We start from the raw sequence: 20,099 nt of genomic DNA, 5'->3' as shown, positions 1-20,099 counted from the left end.
TTTGTTTGCCGTGATGTTGCATTCAAAATTATTGTTGGAGGGAATCCCACGATAAACGCATTCAGCCAAGCCGAGGCACAGACTTAACTAAAAAATTTAAAATAAAAGTCACATTTAGCCTGATTCACTGCTGGCTTGCGAGAGCTCGACACAATCTCCCCCAGATTCATCAGAGGCAAATCTCCACTTGACCCAATGGAGGCTGTCCAGTTGCAGCATTAGGGATGCACAGAGCTTGGGCAGAGGCCTAGTTTCTCTTGGGACTGGGGGGGGGGTTTGGCACATGCTCTGGTTGCCCAACAGATGAGGAGTTATCCAGCATTCATGTTCGTTTTGGTGGCAGCAAGAGCAAAACGGATCAGTATGATCTTGCCAGGCGACATCACCCTTAAAAACTCCGCACCATTTGATAATGAAGCGATGCCAAGGTGCTAGCACTGAACACACTGTCCACCATTGTGCTGACCTGGAAGTGTTTAATCAACACATTACAAATTGGAAAAACAGTTGAATCAAAAAAAAAATAAGAAGAAGTTGACGATGTAGAACTGAGAGACACCAAAGCGCTTTGGGCAGGCAAAGGAAATTCCCAAAATAGACCAATGTGATGCAGTGTATTACCTCACCCCCCACTCACATCAGCAAACATGCCCATCACAATTATGTATCCTAAGCCTTGCTGACATGCCCCACTCTGCTAAGCTAGCAGAGCACATAGTTTCCCCAGCTGGTTGCATGCAGGCGAGAGTCAGCAGAATGGACGCAAATTGTAGGCCTATGACATGACACTTTGAATTTTTTAAAGACCCCTATTACAGTGAACCATGTAGTTCTAAAAATACTCCTGCCTAAGCCCTTTCCTTCATTCTGCCGAGCTAAATTAAGCCCCAGACCCGGGAGGGGTGGTGGTGGGCAGAGATAACACAAGTCAGCCATCAGCGATGGTAATGTCTCTTTGGGTGATGATGATGGCTGCACATAATTCCCCAGCACTTCAACTTGGCCAAGTCATGGAAGAGCAGAGGGAGGCTCGCAGATTTCACACGAGAGCTGGAGACGGATGTAGCCGGACATAATGGGGGTTGAACAGAGTGGGGGGTTGTGGTGGTGGTGGTAGTAGTAGAGGGGGTAAACTCATGGCCACAGCTGCAGAAGGATAGGAGGCATGCTTCTGATGAAGGGCTGTAATCAAGTCGCTTATGCTAACCTCCCACACCCAGTCAGGCTGACTTGCCAAAATGCCTGTCTTATGACAGAGAGGGGTTTCGGAGGCTAGAGGAAGAAAACCAAAGAGGAAACGAAAAGCCCAACAAATGCACATGAAACAACGATGTATTCAACAATCAATCTGTTCTTCATTTTGGTGTAAAAATATATTAAGATTGTGTGCAGTAAACAAATTAATCCAGATGTCTGCACTACGAGAAAAATTTAAAAAAGATTTGATGTTCCAGGTGAATAGTCTGGCATGTGCCTCCAGACACAAGACACAATGAATGTCTTCAAAAGTGCCCAATATTTTCAGCTGTACAACGTGTGACAGCTGGACACCAGCAATCGCCAAAAAATCTGAACAAGACGGTGAGACAAAGACAATTTCCAGTGGTGTGAAGTGGACGAGCGAAGAGCAGAAGTGGCACAATCGCATGGGAGGCATTTGTTTATGAGACATCTGTTGGGCCATGACTTCCTCCAGTCAGAAACAGCTTTCAGTTCGACCAAGGCCATGACTCAGGTCTGTGCCAGCTGTTTGACCATGACTAGATCAGTTTCACATTTTCTTTGAGACTCCTATCGTGATCAGTGGTGCAAATAAACAGCTTCCAAAAAAATCTGGTAAGTGCTGATGAAAGAGCTGTCTGATTATGGCTAGATGCTGACTGATACGGATTGGGGGGGGGCCAATACTGATACCGATACTAGGGAGCAAAGAAATAACAATGAATTGGGCAATCTTTGGAAGGAAAATGTTTAACCTTAAACTTTATTACAAATAACTGTGGATAAAAATAAAACACAAATACGATTGAATTCAGAAAATAAAGTAAAATGTAAATATAACTCTTTTCTGCATCGTTCATAATGCCAATTTTATTGTATTTTTTCATTTTGGTGCAAATCGGCAAAGATAAACACTGATACATCTTTGAAAGGCTCATGTCGATTTTTAGTCAGCTAAGCAATGAATCTGTCAGGCTCTAACTATGACTTGGTCTTTTGCGCCTTTGCGGACATGACCCACTAGATAGATTATAAAAAAAAAAGACATTTTGCTTCAAAGCTGAAGATCTTTTGTGTGATTTTAAAAACACACCAACTTAATTAAATTGAGACAATAGATAAGATGATGGAGTCTGAATTGGCTACAAACACTGCCTTGATATCCACCAGAAACAGGATTATGGAACCACCCGCTGTGAACATGGGCATGTGTATGCAGTCCTCAAGATTTGGTAATTAAATAAAGTGCTACTGCTACTGTAGATTAATCCTGCTACCAAATATCTGTACGGGTTCTCTGTCTTGTTGGCTTCACAGGACTCGGATCGTGCAGCAGCGAGGAGTTTTGCTGTCCTCTGAATCATTAAAAGCGGTCCACATGAACACATCTGCCAGTAGAGGAGAGGTGGGGGGTAGGGAGGGCATAATTCTCCTTGTCATCTGAGACAGCATTCCTATATTAGACATGCTAAACCAGATCACTGCAGAACATTAAGCCTGACAGCAGCGCTTTAATATTTGATGCGCTCTGCTACCGTGGCATAAACCACCAAACTGCCGTCGCACCGGCTAAACTGACAATTCTCTAATATATTTTTCAGAAGTCAACCTTCTGTCACATGGAAGTGGAGAAAAGTTGAGAGTTGTGAGAGATGCTGAGGTGGATTAGTCAGCAGGGAGGAGGAAACAGAGAAACAGGTTGCCCTAGATCCAGAGCAAAAAGCTGCCAAGACTTTCCCCCACTGGCATCAAGGGGTTTCAACTTTTGGAAAATGTCATAATAGCCGTCTACCGAAGTCTCGCAGATGTGTTGAGCTGACCCAGCACACAGACAGTAAACCCATCACAGCGTTTGTGGCAAGCCACGAGGCACACGGGCCTGCAACTGGGTCCGTCCTGGGTCTTCGGCAGCAGAGCAGGCAAACTTGTTAACTTTGACATCTGAATGAACCCACACACAAGGAGGAGGACGGGGGGGCAGGAGAGTCACACAATCTGGGAAATCATCACTGGCTGGATAATAGCCGGGACAGAGGCACCGTCCGAAACACTGTCCGTTTTCACTGCTAATTAAAAACATGCCCGAGGTTCTGTGAGGCCACAAGTCAGCATGCATGCCGTCAGGTTGTTCTTAAACTACACAAGTCAGGGTTCAGAATGAGCGTGAACGAGATCACATTTGACGTAACAGCACATTAGAAGAGCTGCGAAACAGAAGCTGAAACAGCAGAGGACAGTGGTGACAAATTGTTGTGCGGATAAATATCCCAATGGCATGTGGTGAGGCAAATTTTAAAAACCAGAAGTCTGTTGACTCAACAAAACCAGTTTAATATTTGGTTTAATTTAGATCAGTGGTTATCAGAGATATTGTGCATAACATTTAACTAGTTTGATTGAGTCATCCACCTTTCTAACTTTAATCTCAGAGAATATGCGAGTGTTCTCTCATATTACCTGCTTCCTACAACGTACTACCTACAATGACCCTGATACAGTATTGTGATGCTAAGGACAGGCAACGTTTACAGAGACAGTCAGGTGCAGCATAGCATTAATGACATGAAGCCAACTTTCTGTCAGCCATGGTTCTCCTTGTGTCATTTTGAATTCCAAAACAGAGCAATCACACAGAACAGCTTTTTACATTAACTTGTCAACACTCATTTCACCAAACCACAAATTATATTTGTTTGAGTTTTTATAGCATCAGATTTATTGGCGTACGTTGGTACAGAAACTTTGCAGGAGCTGTGAGGGAAATTCTCTCACTCCCACAGCTGCCTCAGGCAGATCAATAATACTCTCTAGTCTAATATCTCAATGACTGTCCTTCATATTAATAATGACCACATCAAGTCAGAAAGCTATTATTAGGGTAGCTCATCTGCGTGGCTTAAGGGGCACCCCAAGTACGGAGGCTTGAGTCCTCTGCAGCGGCCACAGGTTTGGTTCTGACCTGACCCTTTGCTGCACGTCTTCCCCGCACTCTCTCCCTTTCACTCTTAAAATTCTGTCCTATCAATAAAAGGCCTAAAGTCATTAACATTTAACCTCAACTCTTATGTTTGTCACAAAAGTTCTGCTCTGATGACAGATCTTTGGCAGCAATACCTTTGATAGAGTTGTATGTCTTCCAAATACGACTGATATTGCTAAATTTTTTATGTTTTTTGTATTTGACTATATTCAAACCAGGTACAGTTACATCATTATGGAGTGTGACTTGTTCCGGTTGGACACTGATACTCCGATGTCAGGTTTTTGTCGAGCTCTACCTGACTGTCAACAAGTGTCACAGGAACGCACACAACCAAAGCGGAAACTATCGGTGTTATGCAGCGTCAACACTGGCAAGACAACTCTGTCAGCAGCCTAGCAGGACACACTGTGCAATGTGGTAGGGTTTCATATCTGAGATAAGATCAACACGCCAACTTTATGTCTATTTGGAAATAGAAACAAACAGTTAGGTCTGTAATTTTGCTCAACCACAAACAATCAAAGGCTGCATACCCAGTTTGTACCTGGTCTTGTTGTGAATGAAACAGAGAAGAACAGATAAACTTACATGGCTATAGTTGCATTGTTGAATACAATTCAATAGTTAAAGTCCTACCACATAGTATAAGTGATCATGGAGAGACATAACTAGCAAAGCTATTTTCACAATTTGACTTAAGGCTATTGTGCAAATGGGCGCCTGCCTTTAGTGTGAGCATGGCCTTAGTTCACACCCCCCACCCGTCTCTGACAGCCACATCAGCCAATTGTCAAGAGCAGCTGATGTGTCCTTTCCCAGTGCATCCATCAGCACACTCACACACACAATACACTGGTACTCTAAAGGATTTGTGCAAATACATGAGGACCCCGGCTAACGTCTCAATAATCTCTCAAACAGCTCTATAAAAAGACATAACTATTAGCAATATGCTTATGACTGCCTCTGACTGTATAAAGGAAGCTTGCTGTCACGTTACATATAGAGACCAGTGTCATACAGTGTTTAAAGCAACACTAGGAAACTTTTTTATCTTAAAATAGTAGATTCAGAATGAGTTTGAGGGTTCAGTGACTGTGAATATGGAGAATGTTTCCTCTATCATTCCCACTGTTACCCTGGACGTCTGTTCTTGCTCTATATGTAACTTTGGGGAGTGGGTACGATCTCCTTTGAGAAGAACTGACTGAGAGTCACAGCTTCAACTGTCAGAATCAACTCCAGCAAGTTGAAGAGTTATGCTGAACTGTACAAGACTTAGAAGTCATTAAAAACCAGCATTTAACAACAATATTCAGCAGGAAACTTTTAAAATATGATTCTTAACAGAGTTTGGTGGATTTGTTACAGCGGCAGCTCTTCTGGTTCAGGAGGCAGGGGATCATGGGGAATATCCACTTTTGTTATAGCTATGTTTGAGTCAGACTTCTACTCAACACATTGATGAGCTTAGTTTAATTTTTTTCCTACAAGAAAACCACTCAATTGCTCAGACATGGTGCCCAACAGTCAATCACCACATGTGGCGACAGAGGGCTCTGTTGCTCAGCAAGTTACATAGTGTTGCTTTAACAAAAGCCAAATTAAATCAGAGAAACAGGTAATAATTCATCCAAAATACTCAGTAATTGTCTATTGCTCAGTATGTACCTGTTAAAAATGACTCTCCTCAAATTCTTGGCCTTTTGTCTTGTGGTCTTGAAAGTCTCAGGTTTCACAACCTGCACAATAAAAAACATTCATCCCATCAGATGTAAATAACCTCAGCTGGATCTAATGGTACAGAAACAACCATTTAGTGCATCATAACCTGTGACCTATCAGCCTACAGAGCCAACTGCACAAACACATGTTCTCTATCAGCTCAACAACCTGGATGAGGGAACCGTTTACCTAAACACGGCACAATCAGAGTAGAGTCCTAAAAGCTGAACGGCCCAAGATACCATCACTAATAAGGAAGTGTGTCACTCTCTGTTCCCTCTCTCAGTTGCATGGTCACTGCGTTGACAGACGGCCTCCTAGATATGGATGATGTCAACAAGGAAGAGGACTTGCACAACAGCCCTGTGCCCTTTGAACGAAAGGGCAGCAAAACTGAAGTAGGACACTGAAACTCTTGATTATAGACAAAAGCTGCATTTTGACCAAAATCACCAGGAACCTTTAGTCCCAGGAACTTTTTCCGAGGAACTTAATGGACCCGACCACAGACCACAAGGAAAGATTAGACTAATTAACCTGCTGATGGGTGAACAACCGATAGCTACAAAAAGCTGTTCAACTCTCGTCCACCAGGTCATGTTGTAAACGGGCAGTACACATCGCAGAACATTGAAAAGACAGTAAACATGGAGGAGATACAATCTTGCTGCTTTTGATCGGAAAAGAGTCGAGGACTAAGAACAAAGCATATTTAAAACACCCGAGATGTCAGACACAACGCAAGGAACCAGATTTTACGACCTATTGCAAAGATTGAAGACTGGTTGAAATGAAAAGAAAATAAATAATAGAAATTAAATTTAGACTGCGGTCCCTGCGGTGGGAACACATATACCCCTTTACCACCGTTTTGTGTTTTGACAGCCAAAGACCTGGATCTCGCCCAGAAAATCGGGTTCCACTCTGGCACCAACACTTAGCTATAGTCTAAAATAAAGAACTGCTTACGTCAGGTGATGGTGGCGGGATTATCACGACCAACAAGACCACTCGGACCAACCATAACATTGTGACCACCATTTAAAAAAGAAACTGAGCTTGTGTTGTGTGTAGTCTGCAAAGAGGATTGAATATGTTTAACCATGGATGCCAAAGCGAAGGTCTGACAAACTGTTGTTGGTTTGTTGTTGTCAGCTGAAGTGCTAAACAAACCAGACAGAGGGAGCTTCACTAGCAGATCCTGTGCTGGGAAATCAGAGACTTGTACAGTGATGTAATGTCGTGGCTCTATCCTGTGTGAAAGCAAACCAGCGAACCAACTCCGAACCAGCCCTATAGCACCAGGTATACACCTCGGTTGAAAAGGGGGTAATCATCAGAGTTCCTGCAAAGGTTCCCGGCTCCTGTAGAAATTCCTTTGTTGGAAACGCAGCTATTATTCCCCCCCAAAAAAAGATTGAAAGAAAAGCACAAACCATGGCTAAAATCTCTAAATATTTGATTCCCCTTAAATGAGAGCAGCTTGATGCCACTTATTCCGCAACACGCCAAGGCGAGGGTCTAAATTCAGCAAAACAAATGTGTGTGAAATGAGTTCATCCACACTACATCTCCTTTCTCTGAGCCCCTGAGCAGAAAGGAAAACAAACACACTCGGCTATATGAATCCATGTGAGTGACATGTCATAATAATGGGATTAAATCCCTTGGTGATCGGTGCCTGACACTGTGACTGGGGAGAAGAAGAAGAAGAAGAAGAAGAAGAAGAAGAAGAAGAAGAAGAAGCCTCCTTAGAATAAAACCATCTTTACAAACAACAGTTGTTTATCAGACAGAACCAGGTCTGCTGCCTCTCACTCATGCGCTCTACGCTCAAGAGATGACATCATGTTGGGTCAGCTTGGGTTTTTATTTATCGCCTCTCTCTCCACATCTGCCATTTCGAGCGCACGTCCACTTTCTACCTGCTGCTTGCTTAAACCGAGCATGTGCATGTGAACGAGCGCGTGCAGGTGATGGACCTCCTGCAGCGGTAAAGGACTTTGTAAATAAATAATGGAGGGTGAATGTTATGAATGCGAGTCGTTATTTGCAAAAAAAAAAAAAAAAAAGTGTCACGCGTGCAGACGGGCTAATGGCGTAGTAAAACGTGGGTAGAGACGAGGGTTCGGATCTCGGCTGAGAGCCATTGACACTGTGCGTTGATAGTAAAAACAATGCAGGGACGCGACGGAAGGTGCCACGGTGGGTTTGCATGTGACACACTCACGCACGCTGACCCACATTTGATGACAACGGCGAAATATAAACACAGCGGGGACAAGTTTGCACAGCGCCCACACACACACACACACACACACACACACACACACACACACATACATAAAAACACCCCCACACATCCATCAAGTGCGTGCTTCACCTGTCAGCCGTCCTCCGCTGCTCGTACTCACCCGCCGAGGGGGGGAAACCAAACTGGGGGGGGGGACGCGGCTCCACAACATCCACAATAAAAAGGTTTTCAGCAGGTGCACGGACCCAGCGAATCAAACCGTACTACGCACTTCAGCCCCCGGCGAGGAGGAGCTGCTGCCGCCGCCGCTGCTCCTGCCGCTCCGTGGACTCACCGCCTCTCCGGGGACTCAAACAAACAAGCCACTGTGGTCACTCCACTCTCCCCCCCTTACTCCTCCTCCTCCACACGGCTCCAGGTGCCGGTGCCAGTGCCGGTGCCAGTGCCAGTGCCACCTACCCCCCCTTTACATCCACTTTTACCGCGTAGCGACCTAGCTTAGCCGAGAGGAAGCGGTCGGTTCAGAGGTGTAAAAACCGTTAGCGACACGAACAGTGACAGCGGCGGGAGGAGGAGAGGAGGGGGAGAAAAGCCCGCTCACCTTTCAGGTCCAACAGGGGCAGAGAGGAGGGGGGGGGGATAAAAGTGCTCCTCTTCCAGGGTGGAGGAGTTCCACGCAGCCCGGGGTCTGTGGAAGATGTCGGTGACACTTTGCGGGGCGCTGCTGTCAGTTGGTGCGGACTTCCTGAATGACGGAGCAGCGCGAGCTCAGCCCTCCTCGGCTTCTTCTGACACACGGCCGGAAATAAAAAAGTTGTCGCGTGCGGCGGAGGATGAGCACTTTTCCTGTTTGTTTTGTTTTATTTATTCATTCGTTCTTTTTTCCGTTTCGTTTTGTCTCACCGCCGCATTCCAGCACCGCAAAGTCGAATGCTTTTAACCCCCCCACAAAAAAGATCTAACGCAAAAACATCCAGCGTTGCGTTGGTCCTTTGATCCCAAAAGATCACAGGTTGAAAGTTGTCGAGCAAACAAATCCCGCACCTTGTTTCCTTCGTTGAAGATGCGTGGACTGACCGACTGAGTCAGCCCGGTTCTGTCGCAACTTCACGGACGGTGATCCAGCGCATGTCCTGAACGTAGCTCAGTGCAATGCCGCCACCTGCTGTCTGTACTTTGAAGTTTATCTGACGACACTATGTTCATCCAAGAAACTGGGACTGAATATTGTGTCATAAAGAATGACGGAAGTATAGAACCTTATGTGAACTATAACTTATAAAAAAGATAAAGATCCTTTTGTTCACAGCTATGATCAGGATCATTATCTTTAATCCAAAATACATGCAGGTGTAATACAGCTCCTGAGGAGCACAGACTTTGATTGTTATGTAAACTCAGTGAAATTGAGAATGAGAGAATTTTTTTTATTTCTACTATGTCTACAAGAAGATAAGGTGTGTGCTTTTTAAGTAAAATGTCCTCTCTTTATGTTTATATCTTCTGCCTTGATGATTATGAAACAGTTGAGTTGTGCCTCAGGGCTGGAACTTCTTCCCCTATAGCTGATTTATTTGCATAACTTGGGAGACAAAGGCAAAATATTTTGTTTAAGGCTGGGCTGTAAAATACTGTGTAATTTTGCATTAAAGTAAATTTAATGAATTGAATCACTGACAATTGCAACTGTACCTTTTGGAGTCTTGTAAATCCATAAATATCATAAGATTAAAGCCGTGAGGATGAAACTGGAATAATAGGTGAGATGTGTCCTTTGTACAAAATAAAACACTGATAAGACACCTCTTCATTTATTTTTGTTTTTATTATTTTTAACACAATACAACAAAACAGAGATGCATCTCTCCTGACAGACTCTAAGAGAACACATCCAGACAAACCTCTGCAAGTAGTGGCTCAGGAGGAGAAGTGGTCAGCTAATTATCTGAAGGATTCTGATTTGAGCCCCTGCTCATCCAAAGCCAGTTGAAGTGTCTTTGAACAAGACACTGAACCCCGAACAGCTCCCGATGCTTTGTGTGAATATGAGTTTAAAGTTGTTTTGGATAACCGTATCTTCTAAATCTGTTTAAAACAGTTAAAACCCCCATAATGTTTCAGTATTTGTACAGATGTGTCATTTAGTCTAGAAGTTCTTACCGTATCTTTGACCACTGTTAAAGTCTGCTTCTCAAACCATACGGGACTCGAACCAGCATCCCCTTGCTTAGGAGGCCAGTGCCTTATCGCTGTTTTCACCCCTTTCCGTTCTCTTGTTTGTCAGCAGGCTTACACACAAACTACTGAATTGATTTCCACAAAACTGGGCGGAAGGATGGGACATTGGCCAGGGAACAACCCCTTTAAATCCACTCAAAAGGGGCAGAGACCCTGCCTGTCATCTGTTACCCCAGTCCCAGCTGAGGACCATGCTGGGTGACGATGCCTTCTCTGTTCCGGTGGTGGAGATCCTTGAGGAGATCCATCTAGGAAGAAGGTAAGAAGAAAGCTGTGGTTATGCTTCAGTTTATCCTCTTTTGATTTCACCTTGTACTTCTTGAACTTTTTATTTTAAGTTTTGTCCTGGCTCTGTTCTTAGTGACAGTTTTGATTATTTTTGAACGTTTTGTTTTATATAGTTTTTTAATTATTTTCTCTGTAACATTTTTACTTTTATATTTCAGCCCTAAATGTTGTGTGATCTTCAACTGATTTTAATTATTTCCCATTGTTTGCCTTCATTTCTTAATTTATTTAACTTATGAATAACTTTATGTCTGTATATTGAAATAAAGTTTATGATCATGATTATTATTGTGTATTCTCGCTTCAGTGAAAGTGGAGTGAACCACACGGGTTCCAAAACAAAGAGACCCCACAGCCCCATCCGCATGTTCGTAAATATGCCTGTTTAAAATTTTCTGCCATAATACTTAATGCCCATTTAAAAACGTGCCAATCTTAAATGTTTATACTTCATCTTGACTTCATCGTTTTGAAAATTTGAAAAATATAGTTTTTACCCCACATAACACTTTAATAATTCAACCATTGTGTACAGGCATAAGGTCGGACAGCTTGATGCTCGGGGGGTCCTGCCAGTTGTAGGCGCTGTTCTCAAGCCGAGCTGCAAAAAAACACAAATCGATTGTTTATTTTGTGTTTGTTTACATTTTTTCCACGCGAACAAATGGCTTCGACGCTACTGTCGCCCATGGTGGACTATTACAACGACGAGGAGGAACTCGACAGCGTGGAGGACGACGACGATCGGAGTTTCAGGGGACGGGACTCAGAGGAAGGTAACGTTCAACGCGGCGGGGCTCTGTCTACTTGTTGGAGGAGAAACGGAAACGCGCGGTTGTTGCATTTACGAAGTTATTCATTGCGCCGTGTAGTTTTGGGGGCTCGGCTGGAAATGCATCATGCACATGCACGATTTGGCGAAGCAGTTCCGAAGTAGCGAGCGAGTGCAACGCGAGGGGCAACTGCACACGGTTAGCCTGCTAGCTGCACATGTTAGCGACCCGCCAAACAAGCCCCTGCCTACACACGCTCCGGGAGGAGGGGAGCTGCCAACAGATGGACCGTTGACACTAGGTGGGTGTTTCCAGGGCCGGTGGGGAACTTATCTCAACGGTAACAAACGGTTTTAATACCGCGTTTGACGTTAGCTAACTCCGCTACGCGCACGAAACGCGAGGGGCGTCAACAAGCTCTCTCTCTCCACACACACACTGCGCGTAATTGTGCAATAAGGTCACAAATACATTCAATTTAATTCATATCAGACCCCACCCTGCTGCAGCTGACCCGGGTGTGTGCACGGTTTTAATAATGGATGATCGCTAAAAAGAAAAGGTGGGGGTGTGGGGGGGGGGGGTAGTAGCCACATAGCGTTAATTAGCCAGCTAGCTACGTGACGCTAGTTCCGAGCACTGACAGGTCGCCAGGCTGGTGAAACCCTGCGTGTTGTGTCCACCGCGCTGGCCTCCTCGCACCGTTCACCCGCACAGGACGGAGGATCGCCGGGGAAAGAGGCACACGGGCAGCGGCGATGGCAGCACCACCAGGTTAGCTAGTTTCCCCCCGAAGCGGACGTTAAGCCTCCGTGTGTGTGGTTTAACTCCTCCGGCCGCGGTGCTGTTTTTTTGCCCGAACTACAGCGGCGAGAAGCGGGTTACTCTTTAAAACAGCAGGCTGCGCTAACTTGAGCTAGCACACTCGTGCTAACCGAAAATGAAAGCTGCTGTGTCAGCTCAACACGACCGGGCCTTACCCTTCTCGTGTGCCGGGCTGGTTCTCTGAAGGTAACGCTGACTGACAAGTAGGTTTCGCCGGTGCTTGTTAAACTTGGCTGCCGGAGTTCGCCGCTGGTCTCGGGTGAAACACGTTAGCATCTACCGGTGGACTGACAGCACGACCAAGTTAGCTTCTGATTTATCTCATCATGCGGCAAATCCTTCACACTCCGCTCGTCACGTTGATGACATTAGATAGCATTTAAAAGCCCTGGATCTCTGGATGCTGGATGTCCTCACCTGAGCTTCGTCTAACCCCAACTTTGTTTCGTCTCCGACGTCCGAGAAGATTCAAGATGTTTCCCGTCAAACACAGATCTTCCTCCTTATCCAACAAAACCACAGAGGGCATTCCCAGGCTGGGTGTTCACCATTACCCTCCCAGTGCCACGCACGTCCTTTCATCAGCTGTCTGTCTGTCTCTTCACTCAATTGCATCATCTTCTAAGTGTTGGGAAATCGAATGATAATGTTAATTATAATAATGATAATGATAATAAAACGGATGCCCAGTTGTCTCGTGGCGCTGCTGCTGCTGCAGGCTGTCATGCTCACGTGGAGAGAACCGGCTTTGTTTGAGAAGTTCCTCTTGTAATCTGAGATCCTGTCCTGTTCTTCTTCTTCCAGACACAGAGGATGCCAGTGAAACAGACCTGGCCAAGCATGACGAGGATGACTATGTGGAAATCAAAGAACAGTAAGTGCCTCTCACCAGCACCGCTCAGCTGTTATACACAATTTATAAAAAAAACCATTATTTTAAAGAGTGATGTTTTTAAACGTTAGCCTATGGCTGCCGGTAGTGTCCCTTTTTAATTTGCCTCATAGGGTCTAACAATGTGTACAAGGTGAGACATCCACTGTCCTTAACCCTCGACATGGATGAGGGATCCATCTCCCAGGACAGACAGAAGTGAAATGTCGTGACTTACAGAGCACATCAACAAAACAACTATATGTACAACATTCATGAGAAAAGAGAGCGTCTAACATATATGGAGAGGTGTTTATACAAAAAGAAAAGGTCTGACAGAGATGAAGGGAGCAGCAATGACATTTGTAATTTTAGTGGTATAATAGTAGTATATGTAGGCAGGGATATTGTATATCTGAGCAATCTAGTTCAGCTAGATCCACGATGTGGCTGCAGCCGCGATCATAGATTTAACGATAGAGCTCAAGGACTCGGGGGAAGAAGTCAAGTCAGTAACAAGCACTGATGAGACAATGTGATGAAGAGGAGGAAAGAGAAGCACCGTGTGTCATGTGTTCCCCCCCCCCCCCCCCCCCCCCCCCCCCCCCCCCCCCCCCCCCCCCCCCCCGACAGTCAAAGCCTATAGCAGCATAACTAAGAGCTGGACAGATTAGTGAGGCATCTTTATCACCGTCCACGTCTCTGGAGCAGCCTCCCTGACGACCTGAGGGCTGCAGAGAATGTGGATATTTTTAATACTATGAACATTTATTAGCCCCTCTAATTTAATTTATTAATCCATCTATTTATTCATACATCTTAGACAGTTTTACTTGATTCCTTGTTTAAAATTCATGAAATTTACAGTATAATGTTTCCTGAATTCCTGTTAATGGTGTTTTGCTCTGTGCATGAATGAACGTCATGATTTGTATTGCTTTTATTGGTTGTGATATTCCTTCTGCTTTCATTTAATTGCAGAATGTACCAAGACAAACTGGCCTCCATGAAAAGACAGCTGCAGCAGCTGCAAGAAGGTAATCACTCGGATTTATTCTTGTGAATGTGGGAGGAGGAGTTTCATATATGAGTGACTGGTGCAATTTATTTTGTGGGATTTGTGAGAGGACGTGGATTCGTTGACTGGAGGTGTTTGAAGGACACAGTCAAATCCTCTCATACTTGTTATGGTGGTGGTCAGGGATTACATCCTCAGGCTGTGAAGCCAGTTCCAAAGGTGATTAAAACTTACGACACATTCTCTGAGAAACAAACGACAACTGACCACCTGTCCTCTGACACAGACAGCTCATTTGAAATCATCCAGACTGTTTACTGATACAATTATTCAACGCTGGTGTTGAATGTAGACATGTTGTGAGTTTTTTTTTTTTTTTAAATCCAAATGTAGGAACAATGGCAGTTAAATTTTGTTGAGTGTGTGTGTGTGTGTGGTTGGATACTGAGAGTAGAGCGTCAACAATGTCAAAATATTTCCAGAATGGATTTTCTAAAGAACATTGATGAATAAATAGTTTGTATTCAAGTTTAAATCACTTAACTTTCACCTGACACATCTAAGTTATAATTTGATAACACCATGAAGTTATTACCCCTGCCAAGGAGGATATAATTTTGTTGGTTTGACAGCAGGATTGCACACATTTGAATAAACTTGTTCAGCATAGACAGTTCTCTGTCGACTTCATTTCAACAGTTGATTTACATGTTCTATTTGCAGGTACTCTGCAGGAGTATCAGAAGAGGATGAAGAAGCTCGACCAGCAGTACAAAGAGAGACTCCGAAATGCAGGTGAGTTGAGCAACATTCAGAAATAGACCACACTGCGTTGATTCTGATGCATCAGCACCAACTGTGCTTGGAGGAGAATATAAAAATTCTGGAGGGCTTCCTAATTTAGTTAGGTTTGTTTGGCGAGGGCAGAACATTGGCTGGTGCTGCAGAACAACACTTTGGACGTGAGAACTAGGAGGAAACCAGCCCAAAATTAGGAGTAGGAGGGAGGGGGTGTTTTTGTGTTTGCATACAGGCTACATCCACACCGCTACATCTTAGTTGCTACATTTACATGTACTCCAGACTTCAGCTTCTTCCTTTGCTTTCTGTGTGTCAAAATTCAATGTGCCCCATTTTTCTGATGATCAAAATGTTGTTAAATTTAGTTACACTCCAAAAAAGATAATGAGGAGAGAAACTCAGACCCTGGTAATCGACTTATATAATGATCAACTGAGAACTTGACTTAGAAAAGATAAAAGGCTAAAACACAGTATAAGATGCATCCCTAATGACTTGCTGCTTTGATTTCAAGTTCACAGATGTTTGCTTAAAGCTTGCTTAGCGTTCCCCTTTTCTAGTCTTGAAGGGTAATCAAAGTCGACTCAGATATAATGTACCAGTGGTGAAGTTCATGACATTCAACTGATGTTTGTTCTACGTGACCAGTTCTGTTTTTCCTTCCCTTTTACAGATCTGTTCCTCCAACTTGAGGTGAGTGATATTCATCTTCAGCCGGCGTCTGCATGACTGATTTAACAAAACTCACTCTCGTATTTTCTCGTCATTGAGGAAAACATGCTTCTTCTTCTCTCTGTCATTTCTTCCTGTCAACCGTCCGCAGACAGAGCAGGTGGAGAGGAACTACATCAAGGAGAAGAAGGCAGCGGTGAAGGAGTTTGACGATAAAAAAGTGGAACTGAAAGAAAACCTAATTGCGGAGCTGGAGGAGAAGAAGAAGATGATTGAGAATGAAAAATTAACAATGGAGCTGACAGGTGGTAAGAGAGCCAGAGCGGGATGATTAATCATGAACTCTCAGCAGAAGAGAGAGGGAGAGAAATGGGGGTAAAACTGTGTGTGGTGGGTGGAAGTGAGTTGTTCTCTCGACACTTTAAATATTAAATTGTCTGATTTAAGACGGACTTTTCAGATACAGTAAGTGAAGATGTTACCATAAATGTGCTTTTTGAGAAACAAGACGTTATTTTGACATTTCTTTTGAATTATAGATTCAATGGAGGTAAAGCCTATCATGACCAGGAAGCTGAGGAGACGACCTAATGATCCAGTCCCAATACCAGACAAACGGAGAAAACCTGCACCAGATATCCTTCACAGACTTTACACACAGAAGAGTTTCAGGGCCAAGAAAATTCTTCATTCTCAATATTTCCACTTTATTCTTGACATTTTGACTTCCTCTGATTTATTTTTTCTTATTTATGAAATGCAGAAATATTCTTTCCTTCAATTTTTGAGTCTATTCTCGACATTTCCACTTTATTCTCAAAATGCAAACGCAGAAAACTCCATCCTCTTTTCTTTTCTAATGCCTTGTCCTCTTAAATCTGAGAGGAGTAAATATTTAGTACAATTTACAGTCAGAATATTTCTTCTTTGTCCAGATACTTTATGAATTCCCCCTGAAGAGTTTTGTTTTCAGTGTACTCAGATTGTCGATGCTCCTTAATCCTTCAAACCTCAGCTAAATTATTTGTTAACAGACGAACAGATCATGGAAGATCTAAGAACACTTAATAAGGTTTGTGTGTCAGGATCAACTAATATTAGACATGTTCCTGCTAGATGTTATTTCTTTTGATTAGTTCTTTCACGCCTTCTCTTTTACAGCTTAAATCGCCGAAACGGCCAGGTATGTCCATACTCGGTGAGTTCCCGCATCGTCTTACAAAATTAATTCTCCAGTTAAATAAATAATGTCATTTAGAGAAGTTTTTCATGGTGGAACTAACCAGACGTTTCTCCCTCTTCAGTATCGCCCTCATCCCCAGAACACGTCCCCTCGGTTCCCATTGAAAGCCCCACCCAGCGTTACGAGGCTCGCATCGAGGAGGGGAAGCTTTACTACGACAAAAGATGGTACATTTAAAGTTTCACCCTCATAACCATTGTCTCATTGTTTGTGTTTCCCCCCTGACAATACACAGCTCGAGTCACCACTAGATGGCCACGTTGCCATGGTTTTGACGGCTCTCGAGCTCTGCTGGTCCTCAAGTGACATTTTACAGGAGCACTTTGATGGCTGCGTCTTTTTGTCTGGGCTACAGAAAGAGATATTACTTAACAGCCACGAAATAAGTGCTGGTGCTTGAAGCCACAATAGGAATAAATATGCAGAGGATGTGGGTGACGAATGCAAAGAGAATGAAAAATCCTTGACCAAGCACAGCCTCCGATGACTTTCTGTTTGAGAGCAGACCTCCGCATCAGACGTGAAGAAATTTGAAGAGGGGTAAAAATAATAGAACAGTGTCTTTATTAGTCACTGATGGAGACAGGAGAAGTTGAGACGCCAGCTGTGAAGTTCGTGCACTGTTCTTTAAAGGCAATGTCTCATTTATTCATCGCTGAAGAAGACGCCGAAAAAACCTCCTCAAAAAACCACAGAGAGACACGTGCGTCATTATTCTTCAGTGGCTTCTTAATGATCAAATGCTTTGACTGTCAGTCTCCTCCCCTGGGTTGGTTTTGTCCTCTGACAGTTTGGAGCCATTAAAAAGAGACTTTTTGTTTTTGAATTTCCAGTCCAATTATCCGTTTAGAGCGATCTCAGGGGGACTGTGGTTTATTCAGCTGGGTAAAATAAGGTATAATGCACCTCTCTCCTGTCGGCTCTCGTCCATCGATCGTTCCTCAGCGTGAAAACTCAAGCTGTTCTTTTTTTTTTGTTTGTTATGTTGATAGGTACCACAAGAGTCAGGCCATCTACCTGGAATCAAAAGACAACACAAAGATCAGCTGTGTCATCAGCTCAGTCGGGACCAATGAGGTGAGTTCCAGCTCCTGTCACATGAAACAGGTTTATTCCTTAAAGGAGACACGTGATGTTTCTTTCCTCTAGTGTGATGTCTAGGTTTTTTTGTGAATGTTAAAGAACGGGAAGTGCGGGAGGTTGACCAATCACAACAGAGTTGGCCAATCAGAGCAGACTGGGCTTTATAATATTTGTGATTCCTTAATTCCTCACCGTGCTCATGATTTAATGAACTGTCTCTTTTATTTTGCTGCCCTTGTGTAGCACTTTGTAGTGTAGATTTTGAAAGGTGCTCTATAAATATAGTTATTTAAAGTTATTGTTATCAAGCGGGGGGGGGGGCCTTAAAGAGACAGAAGCTAAAAGCTAGAGTTTCAGACAGAGGCTGAAGAGACGAGCTGTTGAGGAAAGTGTTTTCTGATCATTAGAGCATGTAAATATTTTCAAGTAAAGTTCAAGTTCAGTGTAGTTTCTCATTAATGTGTTTTTTATGTTGTGAATAAAATGCTGTTCTTAGTGTTATTCCGTGATGGAGGTTATGATCTGTGTCCTCTTATTAGCTCTGCTATGAGACTTGATAGAATTTAAAGGGAATGTTGGGCCTGTGTGTGTGTGTGTGTGTGTGTGTGTGTGTGTGTTGATTTCCTGCTCTGATCAACACAAGACAAACACTGAAGAGAAGCGATTGACTTGAAAAGGAAAGTTCCTCATTCTGCAGAAATCTGATGTGAATGTATTTCTGGAGCTCCCTGAATGTGTAGTTGACGTGGTTTTGGATGTCTTCTCACTACCTGGCCTCTGGTAGATGATGCTGGTGTATATTGATATATTGTCTCGGCAACAGCAGCTGCTTTGGAATGTGCTTGTTTCTAAATGGGCTTTGTTGTCTTTGTTCTCCAGATTTGGGTGAGGAAGACGAGCGACAGCACAAAGATGAGGATCTACCTGGGCCAGCTGCAGAGGGGAGCGTTCGTCATCCGTCGACGGTCGGCTGCATGAAACATTCCCCCTCCCCTCCCCACACAGCCCCCATCTGTTCATTCATTCATTCAGCCCCCCGCTCGTTCATCCACCGTTTTCCCCATTGGTGCATCCATGTTGAGTTTGACATGAGGCTTCTTCATCCTATACACTACCCATCTACACACACACACACACACACACACACTCATACAGTCTTTCATGGCCAAGGATATGTCATAAGATTTGTTTTTCTCACATAAACCAAACTCTCGCACAGTAAAAGTCGTCATATAGACAAGTGGCTGATTTCCAGCATTATTTGTCACTATGTGGCACGTGTGTGGAGGTGGCTGTGGCTCATAAAGAAGGCGGCTTTGATGCTGTCGACACAAATCCTTTCTCTTTCCCGCAGCCTCATTAACGTTTATCATTAAGTTATTTTTCTTGGAACAGCTTCATGTTGACCCACACAAACAGTTTTCAAGCCTTTCAAGCTGTTGCCCCACTGATAAGTAACAAAGCACAGACTGGAAGAAACCTTGTTGGCGGGATTTGTATTGTTTTTTATATAAAAACACACCGATCAGGCCTGGACGTGACGACGAGATGAGGAAGTGCTTCAGGTTTGAGTGTCATCAATCCCTCAAGTGAAGACGTTACAGGAGTCGAACCCTTTTCAAAACATTAGAACTTTTGCACTGTCATTAAGACGCGGAGCCCTGTTATGCTTATTAGAGAAAAAAAATGTATTTTGAAGATTTCTGTGTTAATATTTTTATGTAATTTCGTCGTCCTCTCCATATGTGAACAATCTGGATGATTTCAACCATATTTGCATGTGGAGCATCACGTGGACTGTTAATTTGTACTGTGTTCCATTTTATTAAAATGTTTTCTGCCTTTTATCATTGTGGTGAGTTTGACTGTTTGATGGTTTGCTGGCGCAGTATTCGTTTTATGATTTGTGCCTGAAAATACACAAAGTACTTGTACAAGGATGCACTTAATCCATTCAGCCACTTGGATCAATGTGGAATCGTGTCGCTATCTTCTCAGTGACTGACTCCTTTTTTCTTTTTTTTTTTTTTAATCCTGAGATATTTGTGTTCTTTTTGTTGTTTTAGTTTTAGCATCCGTCGCGTGTTAGAAACTTCAACACTCT

General features: G+C 43.6%; 2 protein-coding genes across 8 annotated transcripts in view; one reads left to right on the top strand and one right to left on the bottom strand.

Moving 5' to 3' along the window:
- Nucleotides 1-9,271, bottom strand: part of taok3a (TAO kinase 3a) — a 67,936-nt gene extending 58,665 nt beyond the window's left edge. The window contains exon 1 of one of the 4 annotated variants that reach the window (XR_004615086.1): nucleotides 8,785-9,271. The gene's annotated coding sequence lies outside the window, so the exon portion shown is untranslated. Of the gene's footprint in view, nucleotides 1-8,312; nucleotides 8,631-8,784 lie in introns of those variants that run through there. The other 3 variants (XM_034597071.1, XM_034597072.1, XM_034597073.1) reach the window with 3 other exon arrangements.
- Nucleotides 9,272-11,248: 1,977 nt separating this feature from the next.
- On the top strand, nucleotides 11,249-19,847 carry suds3 (SDS3 homolog, SIN3A corepressor complex component). 4 transcript variants are annotated; one of them, XM_034597081.1, is made up of 12 exons: nucleotides 11,249-11,485; nucleotides 13,112-13,181; nucleotides 14,160-14,215; nucleotides 14,920-14,991; nucleotides 15,671-15,690; nucleotides 15,821-15,977; nucleotides 16,209-16,304; nucleotides 16,680-16,741; nucleotides 16,831-16,867; nucleotides 16,974-17,079; nucleotides 17,905-17,989; nucleotides 18,875-19,841. In XM_034597081.1, exons 1-12 carry the CDS (start codon nucleotides 11,374-11,376, stop codon nucleotides 18,971-18,973), a joined length of 972 nt encoding a protein of 323 aa, XP_034452972.1. In that variant the 5' UTR covers nucleotides 11,249-11,373; the 3' UTR covers nucleotides 18,974-19,841. The 4 variants fall into 4 exon arrangements, with proteins under 4 accessions (XP_034452972.1, XP_034452970.1, XP_034452974.1 ...); XM_034597079.1 differs by lacking the exon at nucleotides 11,249-11,485 and adding an exon at nucleotides 11,492-11,783 and having other exon boundaries at nucleotides 18,875-19,847; XM_034597083.1 differs by lacking the exon at nucleotides 11,249-11,485 and adding an exon at nucleotides 11,816-12,256 and having other exon boundaries at nucleotides 18,875-19,847.
- The last annotated feature ends 252 nt before the right edge of the window (nucleotides 19,848-20,099 follow it).

Source organism: Hippoglossus hippoglossus, chromosome 9, assembly GCF_009819705.1.
Source record: "Hippoglossus hippoglossus isolate fHipHip1 chromosome 9, fHipHip1.pri, whole genome shotgun sequence".
Classification (NCBI taxonomy): Eukaryota; Metazoa; Chordata; class Actinopteri; order Pleuronectiformes; family Pleuronectidae; genus Hippoglossus; species Hippoglossus hippoglossus.
This window is presented reverse-complemented; position numbering and strand designations above follow the sequence as displayed.